The sequence below is a fragment of the Cyprinus carpio genome, chromosome B16 (genome assembly GCF_018340385.1).
Source record: "Cyprinus carpio isolate SPL01 chromosome B16, ASM1834038v1, whole genome shotgun sequence".
Taxonomy (NCBI): domain Eukaryota; kingdom Metazoa; phylum Chordata; class Actinopteri; order Cypriniformes; family Cyprinidae; genus Cyprinus; species Cyprinus carpio.
Window position 1 is genome coordinate 24,192,302 of NC_056612.1, and position 25,658 is coordinate 24,217,959.

The 25,658-nt window shown below is 38.8% G+C and overlaps 3 protein-coding genes across 3 annotated transcripts in view; 1 reads left to right on the top strand and 2 right to left on the bottom strand.

Moving 5' to 3' along the window:
- Positions 1 to 1,038: 1,038 nt before the first annotated feature.
- On the bottom strand, positions 1,039 to 4,960 carry zmp:0000000951. The gene is made up of 3 exons (XM_042741634.1): positions 3,105 to 4,960; positions 1,991 to 2,947; positions 1,039 to 1,812 (listed from the first exon to the last, which is right to left on the bottom strand). Exons 2-3 carry the CDS (start codon positions 2,932 to 2,934, stop codon positions 1,047 to 1,049), a joined length of 1,710 nt encoding a protein of 569 aa, XP_042597568.1. The 5' UTR covers positions 2,935 to 2,947; positions 3,105 to 4,960; the 3' UTR covers positions 1,039 to 1,046.
- Positions 4,961 to 4,989: 29 nt separating this feature from the next.
- On the top strand, positions 4,990 to 9,584 carry LOC109087210 (uroplakin-1a-like). Its single transcript, XM_042741639.1, has 7 exons — positions 4,990 to 5,131; positions 5,266 to 5,466; positions 5,619 to 5,693; positions 5,944 to 6,051; positions 7,054 to 7,227; positions 7,660 to 7,743; positions 8,952 to 9,584. Exons 1-7 carry the CDS (start codon positions 5,069 to 5,071, stop codon positions 8,997 to 8,999), a joined length of 753 nt encoding a protein of 250 aa, XP_042597573.1. The 5' UTR covers positions 4,990 to 5,068; the 3' UTR covers positions 9,000 to 9,584.
- Positions 9,585 to 10,321: 737 nt separating this feature from the next.
- Positions 10,322 to 25,658, bottom strand: part of LOC109106037 (rho GTPase-activating protein 33-like) — a 51,483-nt gene continuing 36,146 nt past the window's right edge. The window contains 13 exon segments of the mRNA XM_042741633.1: positions 10,322 to 14,790; positions 15,067 to 15,247; positions 15,413 to 16,164; positions 16,348 to 16,422; positions 16,529 to 16,668; positions 16,830 to 16,986; positions 20,454 to 20,599; positions 20,841 to 20,948; positions 21,057 to 21,139; positions 21,522 to 21,666; positions 21,836 to 21,938; positions 22,029 to 22,178; positions 24,059 to 24,088. Of these exon segments, the coding sequence (XP_042597567.1) occupies positions 12,059 to 14,790; positions 15,067 to 15,247; positions 15,413 to 16,164; positions 16,348 to 16,422; positions 16,529 to 16,668; positions 16,830 to 16,986; positions 20,454 to 20,599; positions 20,841 to 20,948; positions 21,057 to 21,139; positions 21,522 to 21,666; positions 21,836 to 21,938; positions 22,029 to 22,178; positions 24,059 to 24,088 (4,802 nt within the window). The 3' untranslated portion in view covers positions 10,322 to 12,058.

Consider the following 25,658-nt stretch of genomic DNA (forward strand, 5'->3'; position numbering starts at 1 on the left):
CACCCACACCACCCTAGCAACCACAAACACCAGCAACTCATTAAACCACCCGTAACTCCCGAAAACATTGTGGATGCAGGTTTTGCATGGGCAAACATCACTTATTGCATCAGAAAATGTAATTCTGTCATGACAGCTCTTGGAGGCATTGTACATGACAATGTTAATGTATTTGGACTTGGCGGAACAGATCTGCTACGCTGCTGCTGCGGCAGAGCAAGTACCGAGACTTGCTACTGCCAATAAATCCACAACATGCTGCTGTGAGCATGTAAGAAATATTGCTACTGCAAATATAACATACATGAAATAACCCCCATATACAGTAGCATACATAAATCACCTCATAGCAGATCTATACAGGTGGAGCTGGGGAAGGTGGAGGATTTCTGAAGCAAGCTGCAACTGCTACGACAAACACTAGTTGTATATTTGAATGTTGAGCAGCGAGCTCACTGGCTACCGATACAGGAGAGAACCAATCAGCTGTGCCATGTAATAATGATGTCATTAGGTCAGATTGATTTAGACCTATCGGACTGCGCCATCTAGAGTTTTATGGCAGAACTCTGTATATATCAAGTTGAAATTATTGGCTTATGCAACACGTGAAAATATGGATATATTCAACCACTATCATAAACAGAGAAGATGAAATACCATAGACTATAACAGCTTGCAATGAGTTACAATATTTAGACTTTCACCTAATTGCATTAGATATTGCATTTTTTGCAAATATGGTAGCATGCAGGATTTTGTTCAAAATAAAAAAGTTAAATGAGTAAATGTAATTTAATAACGTGTCTAAATAAAAGAATTCAGGCAGATATGGTTAGAATGAAAATTTAAAAAGTGAAAAATAATAATAAATGCACATGCAAGGCTTTAGTCACTCGCTAATACATTGCATCTGACTAGGGTGGTTCTCATATAGGGATGAAATATATTTGGAGAGTGATGAGTAGTTAAACAAACAGAAATCCCTCCCTAATAAAACATGCTTAATTGTGAGAAAATACCTTTTGAAATTCTCAAAAGACTTTTTACATAAATGTGCAAGAATCTGATCTTTTCCAGAAAACATCGCCATCCAGTTGCTTTGCTGCATATCTGGCAAGAGCGACTTTCTTATGACTTGGAAAGGCTGCATTCAACGTCTCCTTTAGCTTGGGTAAGTCCAAGGTTTCGGGATGGTGAGCAGACACCAGAAATAAACTCTGCTGGAGACCCAGTTTACCCAAGACTTCTTTAGCCCATTGCCTCACCTCCACAATGGACTGCTCCTCAATCAAGTCTGCCATGGAAAGCATCAGGTAACATTCTTTCCCTAGGGATAATGCTTGCTGCAACAACTGTATTGCTCCCAATCTAAGCCTCAAAGGAGATACCAGTATGTATACATCACACAAAGAGAGCGCAGATGTTATGCGTTGATCTTCAGAAGAGCTGGATGCAGAGGACAGGCTGCCAAGATCACCGATTTTTCCAAGCCCAGGAAGGTCCCAAAGACGGACATTGGGGGATGGGTAGGAATACTTCTCAGCCTCTTTAGTTGTTTCAGTGACACCGGTTGAGGAAGCTTGTTCATCACCTTTCTCCAGGCCCAAGAGGGCATTGACCAAGCTGGAGCTGCCACAACCTGTCTCACCCAGCACACCGATATCCAGCCGGAAGTGATCGAGAGCTGCAAGGATGGCCTGAAGCTTGGAAGGATTGTCTGTGAGATCTCTCATTTGCGAGAGCTTGGTGATCTGATCAAGATCATCCTGGTTTATCTTCTTGGACCGCAAAGCAGTAGAGACCACAAACCTGTGAAGCAAATGTAGCGAATTTGTTAGATAAATGTATGTATAAATGTTTTACATACATTGGGTTTGGATTACGTGTAGGGACTGGGTTAGAATTTGACCAACAAACATGTTGACCCCAGAACTCCAGACATGTATAACCATATGAAGCATTTCAAAACACAATGAAGTTGACTTACTGTGTGTCATCAGTCAGTAATTTAGGAATCCGAAGTTCCTTTGTAATCGCCACCAGAAACTGACTAAAAGCCTTCTTCCGAAGCTGAGGCAGGGCTTCAGCAAGCACCTTGGTGATATCCTTCATCTTCACTAACTCTGGATCTTGGGAAGCATTTGAAGGATTCTGGCTGTCTGCTTCTAAATCAGCCGTCTCTCCAAATACTTCTTTACTTCTCTTCTGCAACTCCAGCTTGCGAGCTCTCATTCGTTCCCAGGCACATGTCATGCACGGCCCTGTAGGCTTCTCCTCGACCACGTCCCAGTCCCGCTCAGCTTGAACCAGAAAAAAAGGCTGATCTCTGCCATGCAATTCCATTTTGAGCCACATGTGGTCCTCCTTGTGCTGTTCTGTAGTGAGAACCACCAGAACATCATAGCATGTGGAGTCATACTGCTGGTTGGTCTGGGTAATGATGGAATTTGAGGTTGGATGGCCCTGCACGGTCCACACACGAACATTTGGGATTTGACGGTGTAAAATCACAGAGTCAAAATCAGGAACACCCCTCCCTATATATTCTGCATGCTCTGCTATCCGAACACGTTTCTTACTACTACTGCGGTAGTGAATAGTATTTAACTTAGACTTTATACTGTATTCCTCATCTGCACTTCCATCTTCTTCACAGTCTGATTCTTCTTCCTCATCTGTTTCTTCCTCCTCATCACCTTCATCATCAGTTTCCCATTCCTCCTCTTCGATTTCCTCCGCCGGCCCACAGATTGCAGAAGCCAGCTGAGCATTAGCCTCCGGTGTTCCTCCGGTCACAGCTATATCTAAAGGGAAACGTTCAAACAGCTGTAGAGCAGTCACCAGCCTGTTTTCAAATCCAGGTGCCCTGATGGAAAACCTCCAAGGGGCAAGCATAGATTTCACTTTTTCGTCCGAAAGTTTTTCTTCCATCTTCAGTTGTACCCTGAAACGAAAGAATATAAATAAATTTAATAATATAGCTTACTCTAGCTACCTACTGCTACAATAACACCAATGGTATACAGGCCTAATGATTGAATTTGACAGTGCTCACAGATAAATTATGGCCAACAGAACATGACACAATAATCAACTCTCACCGTTTTTGAACAGCAAATAAGCTGCAAAAGTGCGTCCTCCGTCTTTAAGTTCTCCTGGACGAGTGTGTTTGCGAGACAGTCAACTGTGCAAAAGTCAACAACACTTTGTTTGACAAGGTTTCCAGATGGCACTGTAAACAGCTCTCAGGGCGTTTTAAGTTTGTTAAGCATCATGGTGTACTCAATTCCATTTAACCCATCTATCGCCACAGTTCTTTTTTTTTTTTTTTTATAAATTACTCCATTTGTGAAATTCTAATGGAATTTTGTTTGAAAACCAGCATAAAGAAGAGTTTCAGGAGAGGAAGAATTCACATCCACACCACACGTTTTTATAAATTTACATATTATATTTCACCACCAAATTTAAATATTAACTGTATTTTTACAGTATTGTAGATTTTTTAAACTTTTTTTAAAAAAAATTGTGAGTGATGCTTGTCCATGCCAAGATTCCCACCATAATTAAGTTTTTTAATTAAGTGTTTTCAAGCACATTGCTATGTGGTTGCCAAAGTGTTTAGAGCATTTTAGCACATTGTTAAATAGCTACTAAGGTGTCTTGAGTATTTTTAGTATGATTCTATGAGCATTTCTGGATGGTTTCTTAATGGCCCAAGTCAATTGAGATCATTATCAGGTCTTAACTGTGTTTTGGTTCATTAGATGACTTAGATTTGTTGAACGCTAAGTATGAGAAACAGTTACAGTGATGCTTACCTTAGTCATTACTACAAATAATAAGGAAAATAATGTGGTATTTATGAATGCACATTATATGAAGCTGTATATAGTGTGTCAGTGTCCAGCAGAGGTCAGGATTTCTCCCTAAACACAAGAGCAACCAGTACTGTAAGTTTAGATGTAATACAAAAATAGTACTCCTTTATAAATATTTTAACAATGTATTTAATAAAATATATAAATTCAAGTCAGTATGTGGATCTCTACAGACATGACTTAATAAATACTTTTTATATACAAATCCTACTTTGAGTGGCTTGGACTGATATTTTTTATATTAAATTAAATATTCTTTATCAAAAGAAAACCAGTAGGTACCACTTTATACCAAGTAGCAGTGTTTGCAAACTTTGTAAACTGAAGTGTTCTGGAAATAGCAGTGGCAGCTGTCACCGTTTTCTTTAATGTAGACACTCCTAGATTCATTTCGCAATCATTTCAATAAAATGTCATATGGAATAACTGAAAGTACTTGGCGGTGAAAACACAGGGAGTGACATTGCCCATCCCATCTCATGCGGCCTGTATAACCAAAAAAAAATAAAAAAGGCGATGACAAACAGGTTTGACGCCATTAAAAGTGTCCACAAAAGTAACTGAACCGAATACAAGCAGGTAGAAGGAAAGAAGGTGCAATCTCAGATTGGAACAGGTGGGTCCCTGAGCAGGTACTGATTTCTGTTTATTTTTTGAACTGCATTTTAGTCCACTTTGCTTTGCTTTGTTTGTTTTTGGATTAATTATCTTTATTATCTATTGTAATGTAAATCTTTTTCGATGATATAGTCCATAATCAGTGTTTAAGAACTTTCCTACCATTTAGATTTATTTTTAGAATTGTGTTTTTTTTTTTTTGTATTAGTTTATGCTCAAAAAAATTTTTTTTAATGCTTTTTAGTCATTATGGTAATACCATAGTATTTTCTGAAGTAAATAGCATGGTATATGAATATGGAATTGCCATGGTATTTGATATCACCATCATACATTAAAAAATACTCTATTTAATAATTCTACAGTAGCTATGCTCAAATACTTTCTAACTATAAGTAGAACTAAATTCTAACCAAAAATTGTATTCACCATGATAATTTCCTGATTTTCCCAGTTTTTCAAGAGAACTCAATCAACAGCTTTTTGGCAGCTTTGATCAGTGGTACATTTTTAGCCCAACCTCAGTGAAAGTGTGACGAGGCCAAACAGAAAAACACACTACAGCCATGGGAGCAGGAGCCTTGACATGTTTGATGTTTGTAGTTGTTGCTCTGAACGCAATCGCTGCTGTAAGTCTGAAACAAAATAATACAAAGATTATTTATGTGAATTGTGAAATGTCACATTTTTTTTTTAATTAACAGATATATACACAGTAAAAAAGTTGCAACTTACTACATTTTTATGTATTTTCCCCTTTCAGGCAGCAGGACTGGCATTATTCGCAGTGGCTATTTGGGTAGCAGTGGACGGGTATAAACTCTACCCCATATCTGGTGTGTCAGGAAAAGATGACATCTTTGCTGCAGCCTGGATTGCCATTTTTACCGGCTTTGCCTTCTTCCTCACATGCATCTTTGGCATCTTTGCTGCTCTGAAAAGGAGCCGTGCACTCATGATGGTGGTAGGTTTTCATAGAAGACAATGTCATATCTCATATCTTACATGAATCACTATTATTCAATATTACCTTTAGCGAGACAATCAAATTTAGGTTTAAAATAGACAATCACTTTAATTTTGAACTAATTATCATCAACTGTCATCCTTCTACAGTACCTTATCATAATGTTCATCATCTTTCTGTTTGAATGTGCATCTGCCATCACAGCAGCAACCAACCGGGATTATGTGAGTACAGTCACCAGCCTCTCTGTACTGTAAAAGTAAAATAGAATGACAAATTACACATCAGAGACGCTAGGCCCACAGACATCTAGTCGTGGCCCATTCCTGCTCTCTCTTTCTACATTTTTCTGTTGTTTGTATACTGTCCTATAAATTACGGTCTATAATCATATGTAATGGAACAACAGCAAGTCTATAATGGAGATAAAGTGGGAGTTTTCTTCATTTTTAAAACCTCTTTCCTTTATTATAGCTGGTTGGGAACAGTAACTTGGTAAAGAAACAAATGCTGCAATATTATGGGCAAGACAGCATACAAGGAAAGCAGATTACACAGACATGGAACAGAGTGATGGAACAGGTAAGCTGAACACCAGTGATGAACACAACTGCCTTACACCTGTCCAAGGATTGTGGCTAAAACGTAAGATATACACTTGCGTAATATTAGGAAAGAAAAACCTTAATTTTCAACTCAGACTTGACACAACATGCTTTTGTGTTGCCTTGTGAGAGTGGACAACCCAGACAGCAAGCAGTTTCGGCCCACATCTGGGCCGCATGGATTTCACACAGGCCAGATGTGTATAAATACTAGGCCAAGACAAATACTCAATCTCAGAAACCAGTTTGTCCTCACATAAACTGCTGAGAATAACTGTTGCAAGAGATCTTCTTGATGAGCTGCTGGCTTATAAATAGTAGGGCTTGAGATATACTGAATTTCAGTGATTTTTACCATATAATTGGTGCTGAGGGAATCAGGATTGGTTTTAACCACTAGAACCATGGCTTAAAAAAAAAAAAAAAAAAAAAAAAAAAAAAACAGCATTAAGAATGCAAAGCAAACAAAGCAAGCAACAATCTGTTAGTAAACACGGTGAATTTGTTGATAGATAGATAGATAGATAGATAAATAGATAGATAGATAGATAGATAGATAGATAGATAGATAGATAGATAGATAGATAGATAGATAGATAGATAGATAGATAGATAGATAGATAGATAGATAGATAGATAGATAAATGGATAGATTTTAAATTTGTGAAACGGAAACAGAAATGGCATGGGGAAATCTTTCATCTTTAAATGATATTTTCTGACCAGGTATACATTCCTATTTAATTTTCTGTATTCCTCCCGCGAAAATTCGTCAAACAAAGAACAACGTCAAATAATTATTTGAATTACACACAAATTGACAGATTCATATAGAATTCTGCAAGTGAAGCACACTTATGGTTTCCAAACATCACAACAACTTGATAGATTAATATAGAATTCAGCTGATGTACATGTGACTGGTATTTCTCTTCACTATATTGATTGATTGATTAATCGCACCTTTCTCCTCCATCAGGTCGAGTGCTGTGGAGCAGACAGTCCAGAAGACTGGATACTGTATAACTCCACCTTCAAACAGATATATCCTACATACAACTGGCCCCTCAGCTGCTGCAAGAGACTGAGTTCCTTTGAGTTGCAAGATCCGGCAGGCTGTAAGGTTGGCCTGACCAGCACCCTATTCACAAAGGTAACTTAACATTTAAAGTCTTGTAACATGTCACCTGACATACAGAAGTCAAGATACCGCAACAAACTGATTACTTGGAGTTAGTTTTCATAGATAGTAGTTCTCAATGGTGTCACAAAACATAGTGGGCTATTCTGATAGGGATTGTTTGAATAAAAATAATTTAATATAAAATTTAAAGGAAAATTTTTTTTTCTTATTCACATGAATAATTCTTCATGGCCTAATTAGGTCATGGCAAGACTGATACATTTCTATCTATCTTGCGTTCTTCTTCTTTTTTTAAGGTGCACAATTTTTAAAACTGTTTCCTGGAACCACTGTGCAGTAGCACAACTGATTCAATTTATGCTTCACTTTATAGGCCTATGTTACTTAATTGGTGCTTCTGTGTCAATTTATTTATTTATTTGTATTTTATTGATACTTCAGGGTTGCTTCAACTATATTGAATCTGTGTTAAGCCGTTACACCTGGGCTGTGAGCTGGTACGGTTTCTCTGTTCTCATGTTAGTGGTAAGTCTAGATGTTTTCTAAATTACCTCTATACATTCACACAGGACATGTTATTGTGTTTAAAACGATCTACAGTCATGGCCAAAAGATTTGGCAGTGACATAAATTTTGTTTTGCTGCTTCTGTATTTGTAGATTATTTTTCCACGTTTCTATGGTATTCTGAGAAACAATGATAAGCATATCATAAGTTTTAATGGCTTTTATTGGCAAAAATAAATAAATAAATAAATAAATAAATTAATTAATATATATATAACCAGTCATTATTTCTAGTGATGAACCTTGTTCTTCATAACCTCTGCAATTCGCTCTGGCATGCTGGAGATTAGCTTCTGGGCCAAATCCTGACTGATGGCGATCCATTCATGCCTTATTAGCTCTCGGGGTTGAATTTGTGGGCTTCTGCTTGTCCACTCGCCTGTTGAGGACTGACCACAGGTTCTCTATGGGATTGAGATCTGTGGAGTTGGCTACGGATCCAAAATTTCAATGTAATGATCTTCGTGCCTCTTTATCACTCTTGCTTTGTGACATGGTGCTCCATCATGCTGGAAAATGCACGGATCATCACCCAACTGCTCATGGATCGTTACAAAAAGTCGCTCTTGCAGGACGTTTTGATACCATTCTTTATTTATGTCAAGGATAAAAAAACAGATTTTTTGTTTTGTTTTGTTAAAAGTTTTTTTTTTTTTTTTTGCCATTGAAGCTTTTTAAAAAGCATCTGATCACTCTACACAATAATCTAATAACAACCAAAACTAAAACCAAAAAATCTAAAGAATCAAACCTGACAAAACACAATTTGTCACTGCCAAAACGTATGGCCTTGACTGTAGATGGAATGAAATGGTCTTCAAATGCATCTTCAAAGTTCAAACTATACTTTAAAAGCTTGAAAAAAAAACCTGTCCCACCACAATATGCTGAAAACCAGAATTTATCAGAATTATGCAACAAAGATGTTGTGTGATGCATGTGTACATACACCAATAAACAAAAATAGCAGAGGGAATGTAAAAATGTGTCCTGATTGTTGACCTTTAAAGCTAATTTTACGCGCATTTATATTAATATTGTTATAAGTATTCAATATAAACTATAAACAATATGTTTAGTATTCAAAATGCAGCCCTATTAAATAATAAAAATTCAATTGCACATTACTAGGTGTATGCACTATTCTGATGCACTTCTGTCCTACAGTTTTTTACTTTAGTGATCGCTATGATCTACTTCATGCAACTGGAATAACTACGGACTCCGCATGATACATCTGCCAGCTGCACAGATGTTTCCACTCTTTCCATCGCAGAACAATACAGATGATTGCAGATTGCACATGGGTAATTGATATGACAATTTCCGTCCATTCTTGTATAATTATCATACATTATGTTTTTATGACGTCCTATAATTTGACCTCCAATTAGCACAAAAGGAATGTTCCAGGTTTAGTACAAATTAATTTTGAACAAAAGCATTTATGGTATAATTTACTAATGAGCATCATCTCATTATGTTAGGGAAAAAGGTTATTAACTAATTCAAGTATAGCTTTCATATTACATTTTTTATTATGGATGTTTTTTTTCTGGGGTCATTTGAAATTTTTATTAACAATATTGATCAAATAGGTTCTTCAAGTGATTTGAGTTTTTTTTTTTTTTTTTTTTTTTATGCCACAGTCTACACTTAGCCTAAAAAATGCCTTAAAAATATGCCTAAGTTCCAGTGAACAGGACATTTGTTTTTTAAGATTCTTTGCTGCACATTTGTATTTAAAACTTACTTGACAATGTTTCTGTTTATCAAATAAACATGTGACTGTGCTGATGACTCTTCATGTGTCATTCACTGACTGCTGATGGAAAAAAGTGACAAAACCTGTGGCAGGCTGCATGCTGGTACAAGCCCTGGGAAATAAACAATCCTTAAGAAAGCGAGAATGAAAAAATAACAAAAGCCTGGCAGCTCTCCAGTCCCTGAACCACCCAAACCGTTACTGCTCAGGCTAATTATCTAATGCAAATAGAGTTTGTACATGTATTAGCAGAGAACAGAGGAGGGCAAGTTAGCTTGCGTATGTCTGCTTTAATTTATACTCAACTGGGAGTGTCTCCTGATACTCAGAAACAGACTGGTTTTGCAGGATATCCAGCTAGGAAAGACCTCAACTTCTCTCATATTACTGTCTACACAAAAAAGGCTGGGTGGAGACTGCAGCGCTGCAAGCCCTGTGAATTAAAATCATCTCAAAATAACCCAAAACCTAAAAAAAACACTTCAATAGCAAATCCAAAAATTCAGCCTCAGGACATTCGTCCAGGTTTGCCTCATCAACAGGAAGGCTATTTAATCAAGTAAATGTCATCACAATGTTACTTAGCAATGGTGTTTATTTTATTTTTTTTTAAACTGCAATTAGCATAACAATCTATGAAAAATTTTCATTTTAAAACTTTCTGCATTCCAAGGAGATTTCCTGTAATACTTTAATAACGCCCATCATTAAGCTACCTCGCCTGACCGGTGTACAAAAATATTATGTTCAAAAATAATCACCAAACTACAGGTTTCGTCACTGACGGTGTCCAAGGTTTTAATTCACATATTTGAAAATATTACAAAATAGGATGAACTGCCTTTCGCCAAGTGCAAAGGCTGAAGGGGAGATTGCTGGACATGTATATACCTTGCAAGCCACATGCATGACCTCTCTCACTGAAACATACACTCTCACAGGTCTGCTAACATACATAGGTAGCATTAATATTTAGTGTTTTTCAGGAACATATCCCCCTTGGTTATTCACTGCATAGATATGTATTAAAACAACAGAGATAACAGACATGCAGACATACAGTGTCATATTCTCACTCATACACACTCTTTCTTTTTTTCATTTTGAACTTAATAGTGTGGAACTTTGGGAAACTGTAAATAGGGGTAACTGGGCTAGGGACAGGGTCTGTATCTAGCTCTTCAATATTTGCTTTCATAATGAAGTATTATTTCAAACATGTTTAGTCATTTAAGAGAAGGCACCAATTACTAAACAAATTTTAGAGATTCCATCTCTGGTAAATTTTGGAAGAACATCCAGGACATTTTTAATGACCTGAAAGGTGCTATAGTACCGAGTAAAAACACTGGAACATTACTGAGCCCAAAAAGAGGTAACTGATAAAAATGACTTTTAAATTTATAAAGTCATCCAAGACTAGTTTGTTGGGCATTGAAGGAATTTTCAGTGTTTTGTGGTGAATAGTACCAGGTATTCAATGTTGCTAGGTTGGGATTCCTCCTTCACAGAAACCCAGGGATGTCTGGGAGTGACACATTGTGACATGACCTACCTGAAATACTTGCTTTGGATTAGACGCCAATATTGATACACAAATCATCTGACGCATTATTTGAGAATGAGCAGAAAACAGTACCTCACAGAAGTATGTGCTCTCTGTTACACACCCTCTCAAAAAAATCTGCAATTGCTGTTACTTTTTATGTGCTTAACATCAGACACTCTGCGCATGAAACATTCATTCACACACAAATTTACACACAGACTAAAGAAAAAAAAAGGTCCTAATCCTTACATTCTTTAAAAACAAATTCAAGAAAGGCAAAATAAAACTATTTCACAATAACTCGTTCCAATGAAAACTTACAATAACTTAGAAAAAACAAAACAATTAAAATTGAAATAATACATTGTTGCCAAAAAATTAAGATAACAACAACTAGCCGTACTCATAAAGTTTCATAGAACCACCAGCATCTCTTGGGGTTATTTATATCGTACTTTGTGGAGGAAGAAAGACATGTCAAGCTTGTGCTCCTGTACAGCATGACTTAGTGTCAAAAAGAACCTAAAACCAAACAAAACCCAAAGCAGAAAAACAAAAATTAGCCACTGAGCAATGTCCTGTCAGAGTAATAGCAGCTATGTACCTCTCTGACTCCCTCTGCTGGACAGCACAGTGTGTTCTGGAATGTCTTCATATCTAAGCCACTTTATGGTTCACTTCTTTAATCCTTTCTGCTTCATGTCTTATTCTCGTACACTTTTTCCACTCCAATACACACACTAATCGCAGGACAGCAATGGGGTCTTTCTGAGACAGAAACACTAGTAAGGACATACCCCATTTAACTTTGTTTCTGTACATTCAGTCTCCCCTTGAGGAGGTTAACACAATTAGTTTCATAACATGTTAACTTGTACACGAAACATAAAAGTCTAATGCTTATAACCGGTCTACATCATATCCTCTAAACACACAGAATTTTTGTGGCAGTTGTGCTCTTTAGCAGTAACTACGGGTCTGGCCCTCAGTTCGGATGGTCCAGTTGGGGCCGGGCAGGCTTCCCTGCCGGTTTAAGCCTCTCTGGTTCCGCAACCCGGGAGGTCGAATTGAAGGATCCAGGACAACATCTCGTCGCGGTGTGTTGGGATACTGGGGAAGCACTGGCCCTGACTGGTATGGGTACTGGTTAAACTGGTTGGCCATGGTATGAGGCCCATATCCTCTTGTTGATCCAAGCGCTAAGTTTGAGAAGGCCACTGTAGGTGGAGTGCATGTGTGGGAAGAGTCTGGGAGGCCTTGAGGGCCCCAACTGGGGTATGGGGGGTCCTGATAATATGGTCTTGGGGAATAAGGATTAGGGGTTGTGCTTTCTCCCTGGGCGCTTGGGATAAAGTCTTGGCTCCTGTAAAACTTAAGGACTTGGTCGCCAGATGGCATGACGTCAAAAGCTTGTCTATACTGGCCTCCGGAAGATCTCCGCAAGGGGTCTTGACGTTGGAAAGGTCCTGATCCCTCTCTAGGTGGCACCTGACCTTCAAAGCGACCACGAGAGGGTCCTGGAGTGTAGATATTATACGCAAGTGGAGGTTGTTGCTGCTGCTGACTAGGGTAGGGATTTGGAGGGTGTTCAATGTGCGGAGAAGTGGATGAAGAGGATGGCACAGAAGGACCCTCCCTTTCATCCTCAGCAAGCTTTTCAATTAGCAAGGAGGCAATTTCCTTCCCAGTCAGTACATGAGCAGGCTCCGAGCTAGTACTTTGGGGATCTGAGCGACTGCGGAAATGCATGGCATTGGAGGCAGACGCTGCTATATTGATCACTTTGGAATCAGAGGACACATCATTCTGAGCAGGGCTGTCGAAACCAGCCGTGTGACTTGCTTGCTCTGAATGCTTCTGTTTGTCATCCGGTAGTGACTTGGAAGGTGGTTCCAGTGTCTCTGATGTTTGGTGATCATTTTCGTCGAGGTCTGTGGTGGCCCAGCCCTTTGAATTAATCCCAGATCCTGGTGGGTTTGTGAAAGGGTAGTTGACATAAATGTGTTCAGGCTGATCTTTTGAGATTCCTTGTACTGGTGAGGCCTGAGATGGCTTTAATACAGCATGCTGATGCTGATTCAGTGGCAAGTCTTCCGGTCTGGAAGCCTCAAAGTACCGGTAACACACCTTCCCGTTTTCAAAGTAGGGGTGAAGCTGGGAGGCTGTGTGGTCTGCAGAAGGGGAACGCTGGGGGTGATGCAAGCTACGTTGGTGCACAGACAGAGGCACCATGCCAGCAGCGGAGCCCACTCCAACGGATGCGGGTATGGGATACACTTCACTGCGAGGTAACCGGACAGATGATGATGTCTGACGCTGGGGACGGGGATGGGGAGGATGTCCTGATGATCCATCCTGAGAGCGATGGTGAGAATGAGAATGGGAAAAGGAGAAAGAGTGAGAGTGTGCTGCGGCCCAAGCTCGTGTGGCCTCAGATGACCAAAGCTGGGGAACCCTTCCGCCCCCTGGTCCTTGATGGTTGTAGGGAGGAGGGTAACCCCTGGAAATAGGCCTTTGATTGGCTGGATCAGAGAGACGGAGGTTTCCCTCCAGATCCAACTTCATATTTTGATAGCTGTGGCGTGTATAGCTGGGTGGCACTTGTGGATGCTCAGGTGCACCAATTTCGTAGTAGAAGTTCTCCATCTAATAAAAATGTATACTTATATTCAACAAGGATGCATTAAATGACATTAAGAATGTTACAAAAGATTTGGGAAGGTGTGCAACCTGAGAAGCAGCTTGGCTGGCCATCCTGGCTGCATGATAGCGAGACAGCATGTCAGAGGTACTGCTGACACGCTCAGAGAAAGCTCTGGAAAGTGGTGTGTTCCCTTGCGGTGGCCCTGCCGATCGTCGAATGCGACTGGCATCCAAGGAGCGACGCATGTCATCATGCCGGTCAGTCTGAGAGAGTGGAGCCCTCAAGGGAGCAAGATCAGGGGGCTTGGGTGGCACTTTAGGGCGAGTGGGCTGGAAGGCTCGTACCTGGGCCAGTGGAGAGCTCTCTGATTTAGAATGCATCAGCTGAGTGTGTGGTTGGGCTGCAGGCTTGGACTGGCCGCTGGATTTCTCCTGCTGAAGCTGCGGAGCAGAAAACTGTCGTCCATAAGCTGGGGGTTTTCTTTGAGAAGGAATGGCTTCACTGGAAGAGGGTGGGCTAGATTTTGAGGGCTGTGCGGGAGAGGTTGGTTCTTCATTCTTGTAAATGGGGCTTGGTGTTCGCTCAATGTCTTCAGAGGAACTGGCAGCTGACAACTCAGAATTGGATGTCCCAGAGTCAGAGACTGAGCTGTCAGAAGAGAGAGTCCCAGTGTCTCGCTCAGGTGGTGACCTTGACTCTGTACCATGTGTTTTGTCTGCAGGCTTTTCAGCAACAGTTCCACCCTCATCATCATTTTCGTCATCACCCTCAGTCTTCCACACAGACAAGGGGCGTACCGTGGAATAAATCTGATTAGGATCAGAAGATAGCAGAGTACCTGCATCTGCAGAAAGGGACCTCTGGAAGCGGACGTCTGTCTCAGGGAAGGTTCCACTTTGACGGGGGCGGTATGGGGGTGAGGCACCTTGCCGCAGTGCCTTGTTGGCACTTTCAGCAAGAGCCAGAGCCATGAGGCGTGCAGGGTTCTTGGGGGGAGGAGGAGGGGGCTGCTGTGATGGAAGGGGAGCACCAGTGGGACCCAAGATACCTGAAAAAAGGTTTGAGAGTAAGGAATTAAGAAAAAAAATAGGCACTTGAACAAATGAACTATTTTTGACATTAAACCAGAGGTTCCCAAACTTACGACACATTGAAAAATATATTTATGTTAGAAAGTTCTTTCATTGCAAATGTATAGCAATTGAACAAAACCTGTATATGTTTTCTGACAGTGGTGGTACTCAACAACAGTCACAGATAAGGGTGTCCAGTCTAAAAAGTTTGGGAACCAATGCATTAGGCCATAATCAGAGTGAGTACTCACTAGGACCCTTGATTTTGGCGACGGGGCCCAACTTACTGTTGAGCTCTTGCTGGCAGCTCTCCGTGAGCTGAAAATCACATGACCTCAGGAGCATAGATATCATCTGGGGTGGCTGAGGTGGTCCACTACTTGGAAGTCCAGGTTGCAATTCACCAGCTCGTCCACCAATCATTTCCAGAACCAAAATAGTTAAAATGATTTACTTGTAGTTCTCTGCACATTAAACAGGGATAGATTTTAATTTAAAGGTATAAGTCCAAATAATACCACTACATTATGTTTGTGCCCCTACAAAAAAATAAATAAAAAATAAATAAATCACCAAAAATTTTACACTCAAATTCACCTTGGCAGGTACACTGATGGCGATCGGATCAGAGATGTCCAGAGGGGGGGATTTAGGCGCTTTAGGTGAAAGTGCATGAACCACTTTACGTGTAAAGGAACGCCTCTCTTGAGGGGGCTGAGACGGGGGTGCAGAGGTTGCTGGAGCTGCCGTCTGGCTATGGGATGGGCTTAGGTTCGATTCGCCTTGCTGAGCTGTGCTTGTGGGAGCATTAGTGACTGCAGATGGCCTGTGCTGACAGAACACTTGTTGAGGTGGAGCTGCTGCAGCCAGGATCAAACTACGACGGGCTGCGGCTTCTGATTGATTGAGAACGGAGTCTGGATCTTCTGTTATTGAGCGCTGGCTACCAGTCCGGGTGTGGGCTTGATGGCTCAGACAGCGGTAGGTAGGGGGTGCAGCCCCAGGAGGGGACTCCCTGCCGCTAGGATCGACAGCCGTGCTCCCCAACCCTATTGGCCCATCTTCCAGGAAGGTGGGGCTAAAGTCAATGACATCTTCTGCCATCCATGAGGCAGATGGTTCCTGGGAGAAATCAGGCAACATGTACACACCCTCTTCATCCTCTTCATCTTCATTTTCCTCCTCATCAGCATCACGGGTTTCCTCAGGCAGCAGGCTGTCGTAAGAGCGGCTTGGATGGATTCTAGATGGGGATCGCTGGGTAAGGAGCTGCGGATCAACAGAAGCAGCCATCGAGAGACCATCACTGCTGGAGCACGGTCTTCGTAAGCGTTGTATCTTTCCCTGACCTGAGAAGAAAACAGAGCATCACATAAGACTCTTAATTTTCAATTATATAATTTAAAAAACGTCTATTTTGAATTCTATTATATATACTAATGCTTAAAAGTTTTTCACATGTTAAAGTACCAATCTATTAGGTCTTAAATCGCATTACATTGCACCCTGGTGTTACCAAATGTCATTCATACCTGCTCCACTGTGCTGAGATGACAGGGACTCTTCACTCTTTGCTGACCTGAGTGTCACACTGTCCACCCTGCAACCTAAAGCACACATACAGCACTAAAAACTGAACCATTTTCACATTAGCATGCAGATCTATTTAAAATGAAGTATGGTCTAAAGAAATGGATGAGATATCTCTTATACCTGCATGAGAGGTAGCAGGCTGGAACAAAGAGGTGATCCTGGTGGGTTTGCGTCGCCCTGCCGCTGTAGGTTTCCCGATGGCAAAAAACGTCTTCCAGCTCCCACCTGCTGACTTTCGGACCTTCATCCCTCTTTTCCTCCTAAAAGAAACAAGAAGAAGAGAAAAATAAAATTTAGCACAAAAGATTTAATTTATATTTATAGTAGTAACTCATGAATCAAAACATAATGAATTAAATAGAATTTAATCTGCAGGTCAACTATTCCTTCAAAATTCATTGATTTGTTCAAAGAAACCCACTTGTCAGCAGGCAGGTCCAGTACAGTGTGAAACTGGCTGATAGCATGGTGAGGAGATCCCTGAAGGAGAAGTGGAGCTTGTGTGCGAGCCTGCGCCTCCTCTAAAGACAGAAGCTTGGTGGACACAAATGACTTGGGTCTGGTCAGAGACTGTCGTGCTGTGGAGTCAGAAAGAGGCAAACCAAAAAAAAAAAAAAAAAAAAAAATCAGATTCAGATCCATTAAGCCAAAGCACAAAAGCGAGTAAATGCAATTCTGCAGCGAAGAACACAGCGATTGACAACAAACAGGATTCAACATGATACATTGCAAACGGAAAGACACCTAAACATCAACAAAAAACACCAGCTCCTCCAAAGCTTCCGTAGTCCATACAGCTCTACTGCAAAAAGCTTTGTAGAAGAAATACATGGGCTGGCCAACAGACTGGAAGTTCACATAAACATAAGTGGTTGAGGCCAAAAATGAACTCTATGCATGTACACAAATGCACATGCTTTGCTGGTGCTTACTCAGATTTTACAAGCACAATTTGCTATACTGAGTCAAGCCAGGTAATGCAACTTTTAGTGCCTCTTTTAGCAATGTTGAGAATTCAGTGCGTAATAATACATGCATTATTATTTGTAATTGAGCTTGCATATCTAAGAATGCTTGTACTTTGTATTTGCATAGAGCTTTTTTTGGGCCTCAGCAAGCCTGTAAAATCTGGGACATCAGACGAGTAGAGAAATAAATTGAATACAAAGCCTGCAAAAGTATAACGGTTTTGCATTTTGAGAAAGATTGTAATGCTTGTGCATAACATTTAAAAGCTGTTTGCTCAAGAGTAATATTTGGGGTTAATTTGTAGAAGAAAACTATGATTAACACAAAAACATAAGCTGACATACAGAAAAAAAACTAAAAGACACTTTACCTGCTGTTAATGTCTCAGAGTCGTGTCCACAAACTGACACTCTATAGCTCAGATTTTTACTTTTACATCCATCCCATTTACCCATGTTACCTAATGATTTTCCTCAGCGTCCTACTTAATGAAATCAAATTTATATAGATAAAAAGATTAAATAATAGGAACCATAAACATTTTGCCTAATATTAATACTTTCTCTCATACAAAAAAAAAAAAGTAATAAAAAGATTCAAAGAGATTAATTAATGCCAACAAAAGGATTTATTGCCTTATATAGCACCTGTGTGCTGTACAGTTCTAACGTGTCATTTACATAGGCAAAAGATGTCTTTATAGCTGTCCTCGACAAAAACAGCTCTCAAAATAGTTCATCCATGTGGAAAATGACATAGCTAAATGGCATATAAAGCAAATGGTTATAAAGTTTGGGCTTGGTAAGATTTTTGATAGAACTCTTGTTAATCAAGACTGCATTTATTGGATCAAATGTACAGTACATACAGTGCAACTGTGAAATATTATTTCTATTTTAGTACATTTTAAAATATCATTTATTCTTGTGATGCAAAGCTGCATCATTATTCCAGTCTCCAGTGTCACAAGATCCTTCAGAAATCATTGCTGATTTACAGCTGAAGAAACATTTCGTATAATCATCAATGATGAAAAAAGTTGTTCTGCTTAAAATTTTGGTGGAACCTTTTTTTTTTAGAAACAAAGAAAAAAAAAAAAACAGCATTTATATGACATGGTAATCATATGCAGTGTAACTTATAAATGTCTTTGCTGTCACATTTTAGTGTGTCCTTGAATAAAAGTATTAATTTCTTCTACAAAAAAAAAAAAATCTTACTGAGCCCAAACTTTTGCGTAAACATCCATCCATCCATTCATGAATGTGAACAGTGATAGTATCTTTTTGATCCCTGCTAAAAAATTTTTTTGCATGGTTTCTAGCAGGTCAGTTGTGGTCATTAGCTGGTTTAGATGGTTGATCAGCTGGTCAAACAACTGATGACCCTGATTTTGACCTGGTAGACCTTGGAATAGCGACAAACCAGATACCATATTCCAAGCTGAGCCATTCACACAGGACACACCTGAGTTTTTTTCAAAAACAATACATGGGAGTTTTTAACTCAGCAGTATGTACTGTCTGTATGGCCCCTTAAGCTGGCTTGACCAGGTTTGTCCTGGTAGAACAGATTGTGATTTGAGAGTCCACTGTAGAGGGTCAGTCTGGATCTCATATCATGGAGAAGCGTCGTAGCTCTGGGTCCAGATAAGAGGGGTCAGTCAAACAGGACTCCCCCCTTGCCTCCTGAAGACTAACCAGGCGTGTTCGGGGCTGGCGTGAGATCTTGTGCTCCGCCCCTCTTGTCACTATGGAAACACACAGCTCGCTCTCAGTAAGCCTCACTTACACATGGATGAGGCCATTGTAAACATGTTCCACTGTGCTGTCTTAGCCAAGCTCATCACAAGGGACTAACTTGTAAAAATAACTGGGCTGGGAGACATATTAAATATTTATCATTTATTTCCAATAATTCTAAAGGAAATGAATTTAACCTCACCTCCATCGTGTTGCAATTTGCAATATTATACAGATTGTAATAGGGTTTCTAAATTTAAAACTCACTAAATTGCAACAGAGTTTGGAAGTGTTTTGTTCATTAAAAAAAAAAAAAAAAAACAGTAAACAGAGTAAAAAATATTCCCAGAAGTCCCCATGTGGCATTTTACATAACTTAAAATGCTTTAATAAAACATATTCCAGTAAATATTATATATTCCAGTGCATACTCCATGTTGGTGGAAACAAATAATAATTATTAACCGTTTTTTTTTTGGTTAATTTTGTGCAAAACTGTGGAAAACATGTCTTGATCATTTTAACTATATATATATATATATATATATATATTTATTTATTTTTTACTAGATTTTTATTTTTCTTTCTAGATTTTTTTTCTTTATTTTTGATTTAAAGAGTATGAATTTACATGGCAGCAGTGCCAGTTTGGCAGAAATTATTCTTAATTATGCATAAAAATGAATATTTTAAAAACTTTTTTTAATTTTTCATTTTCATATACTGTTGCTCAAAAGTTATAACAGCTAATAAGAGTATAAAAATGTAAAAAAAAAAAAAAAAAAAAAAAAGGATGAAAAGGAAAAGAGGAGTGCAAAGGCCTTGTTGTGGGAGTCACGCATCACCGTTAAATATGAAAACAAGAACAGCTGCAACTCAGAAGGGAAGAAAACACTGGAGAAATTAAGGCCCGAAAGTTGCATCAGATATCACTTTAAACCAAAGACTGGCAAAGGAAGTTATTAAACACATTCTACTGTATCGGTTTACCAGACAGCTCTGTTCCAAAACATTGTGTATTGTCTGCATAAGCAGCATCCTTACTAAAAGTTTGTCACTGAGCTTGTCACATTATGGAATTGGTTTCTTCTTGAAGGATACAACATTGTTGGCAAAAGAAAGTACTGCATCTTTGAAGGCAGCATAATTAAAATGCTGACTTTTTGGCTATGATGAATTACAATACTGCTTAAGTAGGCAGCTCACTAGATTTTGGAACAAAGCCAACATCACTGACTGTTTAATGAAAGTGCTGTTTGAACACACCGGACCGAATGAGTGGTTTACTGATGAATGTGAACATCTATAGAGACAGATTTGTTGGTTCAACATACCTGCACTAAAACGGCCAACAGAAGTGAAGGAGTCACTGAACAGTACTTCCACATTGCTGAGCAGAAACTCCACGACCACGGACTGGATGCGCACTTCTTTAAATGGATCAGCACCGCTTAAGCCCACTGCTTCAATTTCTTTGGATCTGAAACAAAACAACAGCAGATTCTGCTTCATAATCATGTGTTTTAATTTGAACCCTGAGTGTGTACTAGTAAAACCCACAACAAAAATGCTTAAGCTGCAGTGAGAACGTCAATTATGACAGAATATAAATCTCATACAAGAGTTTTCAGCACTAAAAAATACTGATATGGTGTTGGATATTATCACCATATTGTGTGTCATTAATATTTATGTCATTAAAATTCCATGTTAGGGCTTACCTGAGCAGGTTGGGGGCCCAGACAATGGCCAGATTCTTAATGTGCATGTTCGTCTCTCCACTGCAGGTGGCCAAATGGGCAAGGTGTCTGATGAGGTACTCCAAAGTGCTGAGACAAACGCAAAGACTTATTGTCAGAAAACACTGCTCTTTCTGTCACACTTTTCATGAAAGATGACGCTACTTGTGATCCATGAGTAGTAATTATTGGGGTTACCGGTAGTGAGGAGGAGGAAGTTGCTGGATAACATCATGTACTTTCATCATTCTCTCTTCCTCCGTCATCTCTCCCATACATTCCTGGACAGACAAGAAAATACAGCTTGCTTAGTAACATGAGAAATTTGATCAAAATTATAGTAAAAACAGTAATATTGAGAAATATTATTAAAATTTAAAATTGCTGTTTTCTATTTGAATATATTTTAAAATGTAATTTATTCTTGTGATGCAAAGCTGAATTTTCAGCATCATTTCTCATCGTTTAGTAGAATGCTACTAAACACATTTATTACGATTATCAATGTTGAAAATTTGTGCTGCTTAATCTTTCTGTGAAATCAGAAAAAGTCAGGAAAGAATTTACGATACTATTATATTACCATGGTTAAAAGAAATTTTTTGAAATCCTAATTTTGCAGAATGTTTAAACATAACTTATACTAGAGCCAGAATTACTTACAGCAAACTTGTCGTAGAGTTGGTACGTGAGCAGAGGATTGGGCAGCTCTCTGAAGTAGAGCTTGCACAGCGAGCCGACGCAGTGAATATCCTGCATGTACACATCTTTCGTCAGGTCTGGAACATTTTCACTGTCAAACTCATGCCTGATCAGGATGAGAACAGAATTCATGGTCATGCATATAAAGAGTGTACATAAATTATCAGTTTAAGTGCGCACAGAATAAAGGAGTGATCCGTGACAACCTTCATATAAACTTGAATGAAGTGCATTGTTTAAAATCCTGAAAAGTAAATCAGGGTAGGATGACACACCTGAGTTTCTGTATGTTGGAGGACACACCAGAGTGTCTGTAGATGCCATCCACCACACCATGCTTCTCTATGAACTCTGAGCAGCTCTTTAGTACCTGCGGCACTGAAGTTTGATCACACAAATATCACAAAATTAGACCTTCTGCAATTTTCCCATCTTAAAGCACATTAAGAAAATACTAAATTTCTTTACCATCTTGGCCAGAGTTGAGGAGATGCTCGCCAAGGTCACAGCCGAACACACGTTCTTTCAGGATTCCCCTCTGTTTCAGCTTTTGTTTGGTGGGTCTGGACTTCATAAAGGTGCGCAGGAAGCCCATCAGCTTGCCGTGTTTCTTAGAAACTGCCAAAAGGGGGCGACAGAGAGCTAATCAGGCAAATTACAATATGGACTGCATGCTTTCACACACCACATAATTGTTTTCACAAATACACAAAATGTGACAAAATGTGTTCATTTGGGATACCTGCAAACACTGTAAACACCTGACGTACACACAGATGGGAGTTTAAGTATACAATAATAACCTGTGTACATATGTAATATATCCATCCAATTGAATTTATGCAAAATAATATATTATTACATTTAGATCAATATAAAACATACAATATACTTAAAACACCAATATACTTAAAACCCCATAAACATTTAGTTATGACGTTTTCGACATTTAATATATAGATAAATGGGATTACAAATCTCTAAACAGCTTAGTAACAACTCCTGAGGTATATTAGGCTGAAAACTGCTACACAAACGCTACAAATTTCATATGGTGGCTGACTGGCCTCATACACTCCCTATTATTCGAAATAATCTCTTTAAAAATTATCTGAAACCTACAAATTTTGCAGAGCACTAACAGGTGACTTGAACGTACAAATGAATTCTCCATATAAGCACCCTGACCCATTAAGAGAAGAAAACATCTAAAAAGCCAATTAGTGAGCTCTAATCAATGACGTTTACAACTGAGCAGATCAGCCATAGGTCTAAAAACCATGTTACTCTGAGTAGGTGATATAGCTACTGATCAGTGGTTCTCAACCATTTTTAAATCATATTTCAGAGCTGCTTATTTTCAAACTTTTTTTTAACTTTTTTTTTTTGTTTAGAGAAATTAGGAGTGGTAAAATTAACACAAATAATTACAAATAACTAAATAATTAAATTCTGTCATTTTAAGAACAATGTTCTTTAAATTAGGGTTTACACTTTTTGTTGCCTATGAATTTATATGAATTTTTTAGTTTGTGATTACAGGGTTTTGACAATTATTTTTTACTCACAAATTGCAATTTACACTCAATACATTTTATAATTGACAAAACTGATATATTAAGATAATTTAAGAAAAAAAAAAAAAAAAAACTGACTTCCAGGTCTAGAAATCACATTTATATTCAGGTTTTAAAACCTGGTTCTTAAACAAAAATGTAAGGAATTTCTTAAAGAAATATGATTTTGCTGACATTTTTAATCTATGTCTTATTTTAAATCATTTTAATCCGCCTCGCGTCCCCTTGGAAGTGTGCTGAAGTCCCATAGTAAGTCCATGGGTGAGAACCACTGCTATACATACTTCACAAACCCCAGGGTCAAAGACCTGGATGAAACAAATGTAGATTAACAGTTAAACAGGTTAAACGAGGGCCCGTCAAAGCCCGTAGTGTAGACATCAACATGTCAGTTATGCAAGTCATTAATGCAGTCTAACAAGAAGCACTTTTAGAAATTAACATCCCTGTGGTGGTTTAACCAGATGTGATCAAGACATCTCCTGAAAGTTCTGTGATAAGCATAACTACATTTAGACATTGCTTTCCACTGCCTTTGTCTAGTCATTTCCAATGTTTGTTGTTGGAATCTTGTCGCATTGTGTCTGGTTAGGACACAGTGTTAAAAACGTTCAATATAACATGGCTCAGGCTCAACCAAAATCAATCCCCACGGCAAGCCTATTAACAGATTCTCATTTATACAACAAGAGGCCCGTAATTCTTCAGCAGATGCTACAGAATGATGCCCACATGAGCATTTCTGCTGTGTCTCCAACCTCCAACACCCAAGCTCATCCTCTCCGAACCTCCCACACTCTCTCTGCCTGCTGTATAAACAACCACAATCTGTGTTACAAATGCTTGTCTCAAAGCACAGAAGGCGTTAGAAAAAGGCGGATACAGAAATGTTAGTTTAGGTAAATCCAATGAAGTTGTTACCAGCCAGGCTTAAGAACCAAGGATGAAGAACTGAGGGAAAAAGATAGGGAACACAATCGACAGAAACATCAAATGCCTCCAATACATTTACCATTAAAGCACTTAATTAGAAGATGCTGCTGTCATGTTTAGCAGACTAAACAACAACAACAACCTTAAAATCTTAAATACAAATTTGTTCTGATTACAGTGCCTTTCAAGGCCTTAAAAATAACCTTAAAAACAGCAGCCATGCTAATATCAAGTAACCAAAACGTGTTTTTAAGAAATAACAATTAGGGCTGGGCGATATATCAGCTATTCATGATCAGTGGTTGATCGATGTAGGTTTTCCAAGAATTGGTGCAAATAGTTTGGGGTCAGCAGTATATGTAATTTCTAAAGAAACTTTTCTTTAGCAGGAAATTAGCATATTAGAATGATTTCTGAAGTAACATGTGACACTGAAGACTAGTGTAATGATGTTTAAAAGAAATAAACTACACTTGAATATATTCAAATAAAAAGAGTTCGTTTAAACTGAAATATTTCATTACCATTTTATGCTTGTTTATGATTGGTTGGTAATATTTTTCAGTAAATGCACAGCTGAAGTAGTTTAAGTAGTTTCTTGACCACAGAACAGTTCAATATAGACAATGTATACTTAACCAAATTATTTTAGTTATTTCAAAGACACTTGCAGCCTACCACAGCGAAAGAACTAAAAACCACAAAGGCATTGAAATAAATATGACAATTTCCTTTATTATCTATCTATGGAATGCATGCTCTATCTCTGTTCTCATTCTGTGCTCACACTTACAGACACTCAATTGCACACACGCGTGCAAAAAACTTGTGACTTTATAAAACCGTTTCACTATTTAAGAGCTGTGGACATTTCTTAGTAGTGGTGGTAGTGTCATTATTTTTGAAGTAGTTAAATATTCAGCTTCACTATTAGTAGAGGCATTGCTGCCAAATGCAGCAGACAGCCACACATACATTCAAAAATGTCTTGAAATAAAACACCTGAAATGTCTTGTGGTGCATTAACAGTGTTATATAAGCAGAGTAACTGACTCCAGACTGTGAGATATACAAAATGTAGGGTAATGCAGTCACAACGCGGTATTTAGTATTTAAACACGGCCTGAAATGAAATCTATTTTCTAAATGCATTTTACAGAATGTTTTACAAAATGTTTTGAAATCGTACTGTTTAATTAAATTGCCATAACTTGATCTTGCAGGGAAATGACAGACTTTCTCTTATGGTGTATGCAGGACTTCAACCAGCTAACCTGCTGCTTAAAGGGGTCATATGACGTTGCTAAAATAAACATTATTTTGTGTATTTGGTGTAATGCAATGTGTTTATGCGGTTTAAGGTTAAAAAAACACATTGTTTTCCACATAATGTACATTATTGTTGCTCCTCTATGCCCCGCCTTTCTGAAACCAAGCAAAGAAGTTTCACTTTCACCCCGAAACACACAGCGTCTCCACGACAAGGCAGCGGGGGCAACAGCGAGAATGAAAGTTACGCCTTCTTTCTTTTTGAATCTTCCCACATCGTGACGTAGACATGTGGGGGCGTGTTAGAATGAGCCGTTTT

Excerpts from the sequence above, each read along its gene's own strand:
- zmp:0000000951 (XM_042741634.1), bottom strand. The coding sequence starts at position 2,934 with ATGGAAGAAAAACTTTCGGACGAAAAAGTGAAATCTATGCTTGCCCCT. Across the intron at positions 1,813-1,990 it reads TTACTGACTGATGACACACA|GTTTGTGGTCTCTACTGCTT; the intron begins GTAAGTCAACTT and ends TTTGCTTCACAG.
- LOC109087210 (XM_042741639.1), top strand. The coding sequence starts at position 5,069 with ATGGGAGCAGGAGCCTTGACATGTTTGATGTTTGTAGTTGTTGCTCTG. Across the intron at positions 5,132-5,265 it reads CTCTGAACGCAATCGCTGCT|GCAGCAGGACTGGCATTATT; the intron begins GTAAGTCTGAAA and ends TTCCCCTTTCAG. Across the intron at positions 5,694-5,943 it reads CAGCAACCAACCGGGATTAT|CTGGTTGGGAACAGTAACTT; the intron begins GTGAGTACAGTC and ends CCTTTATTATAG.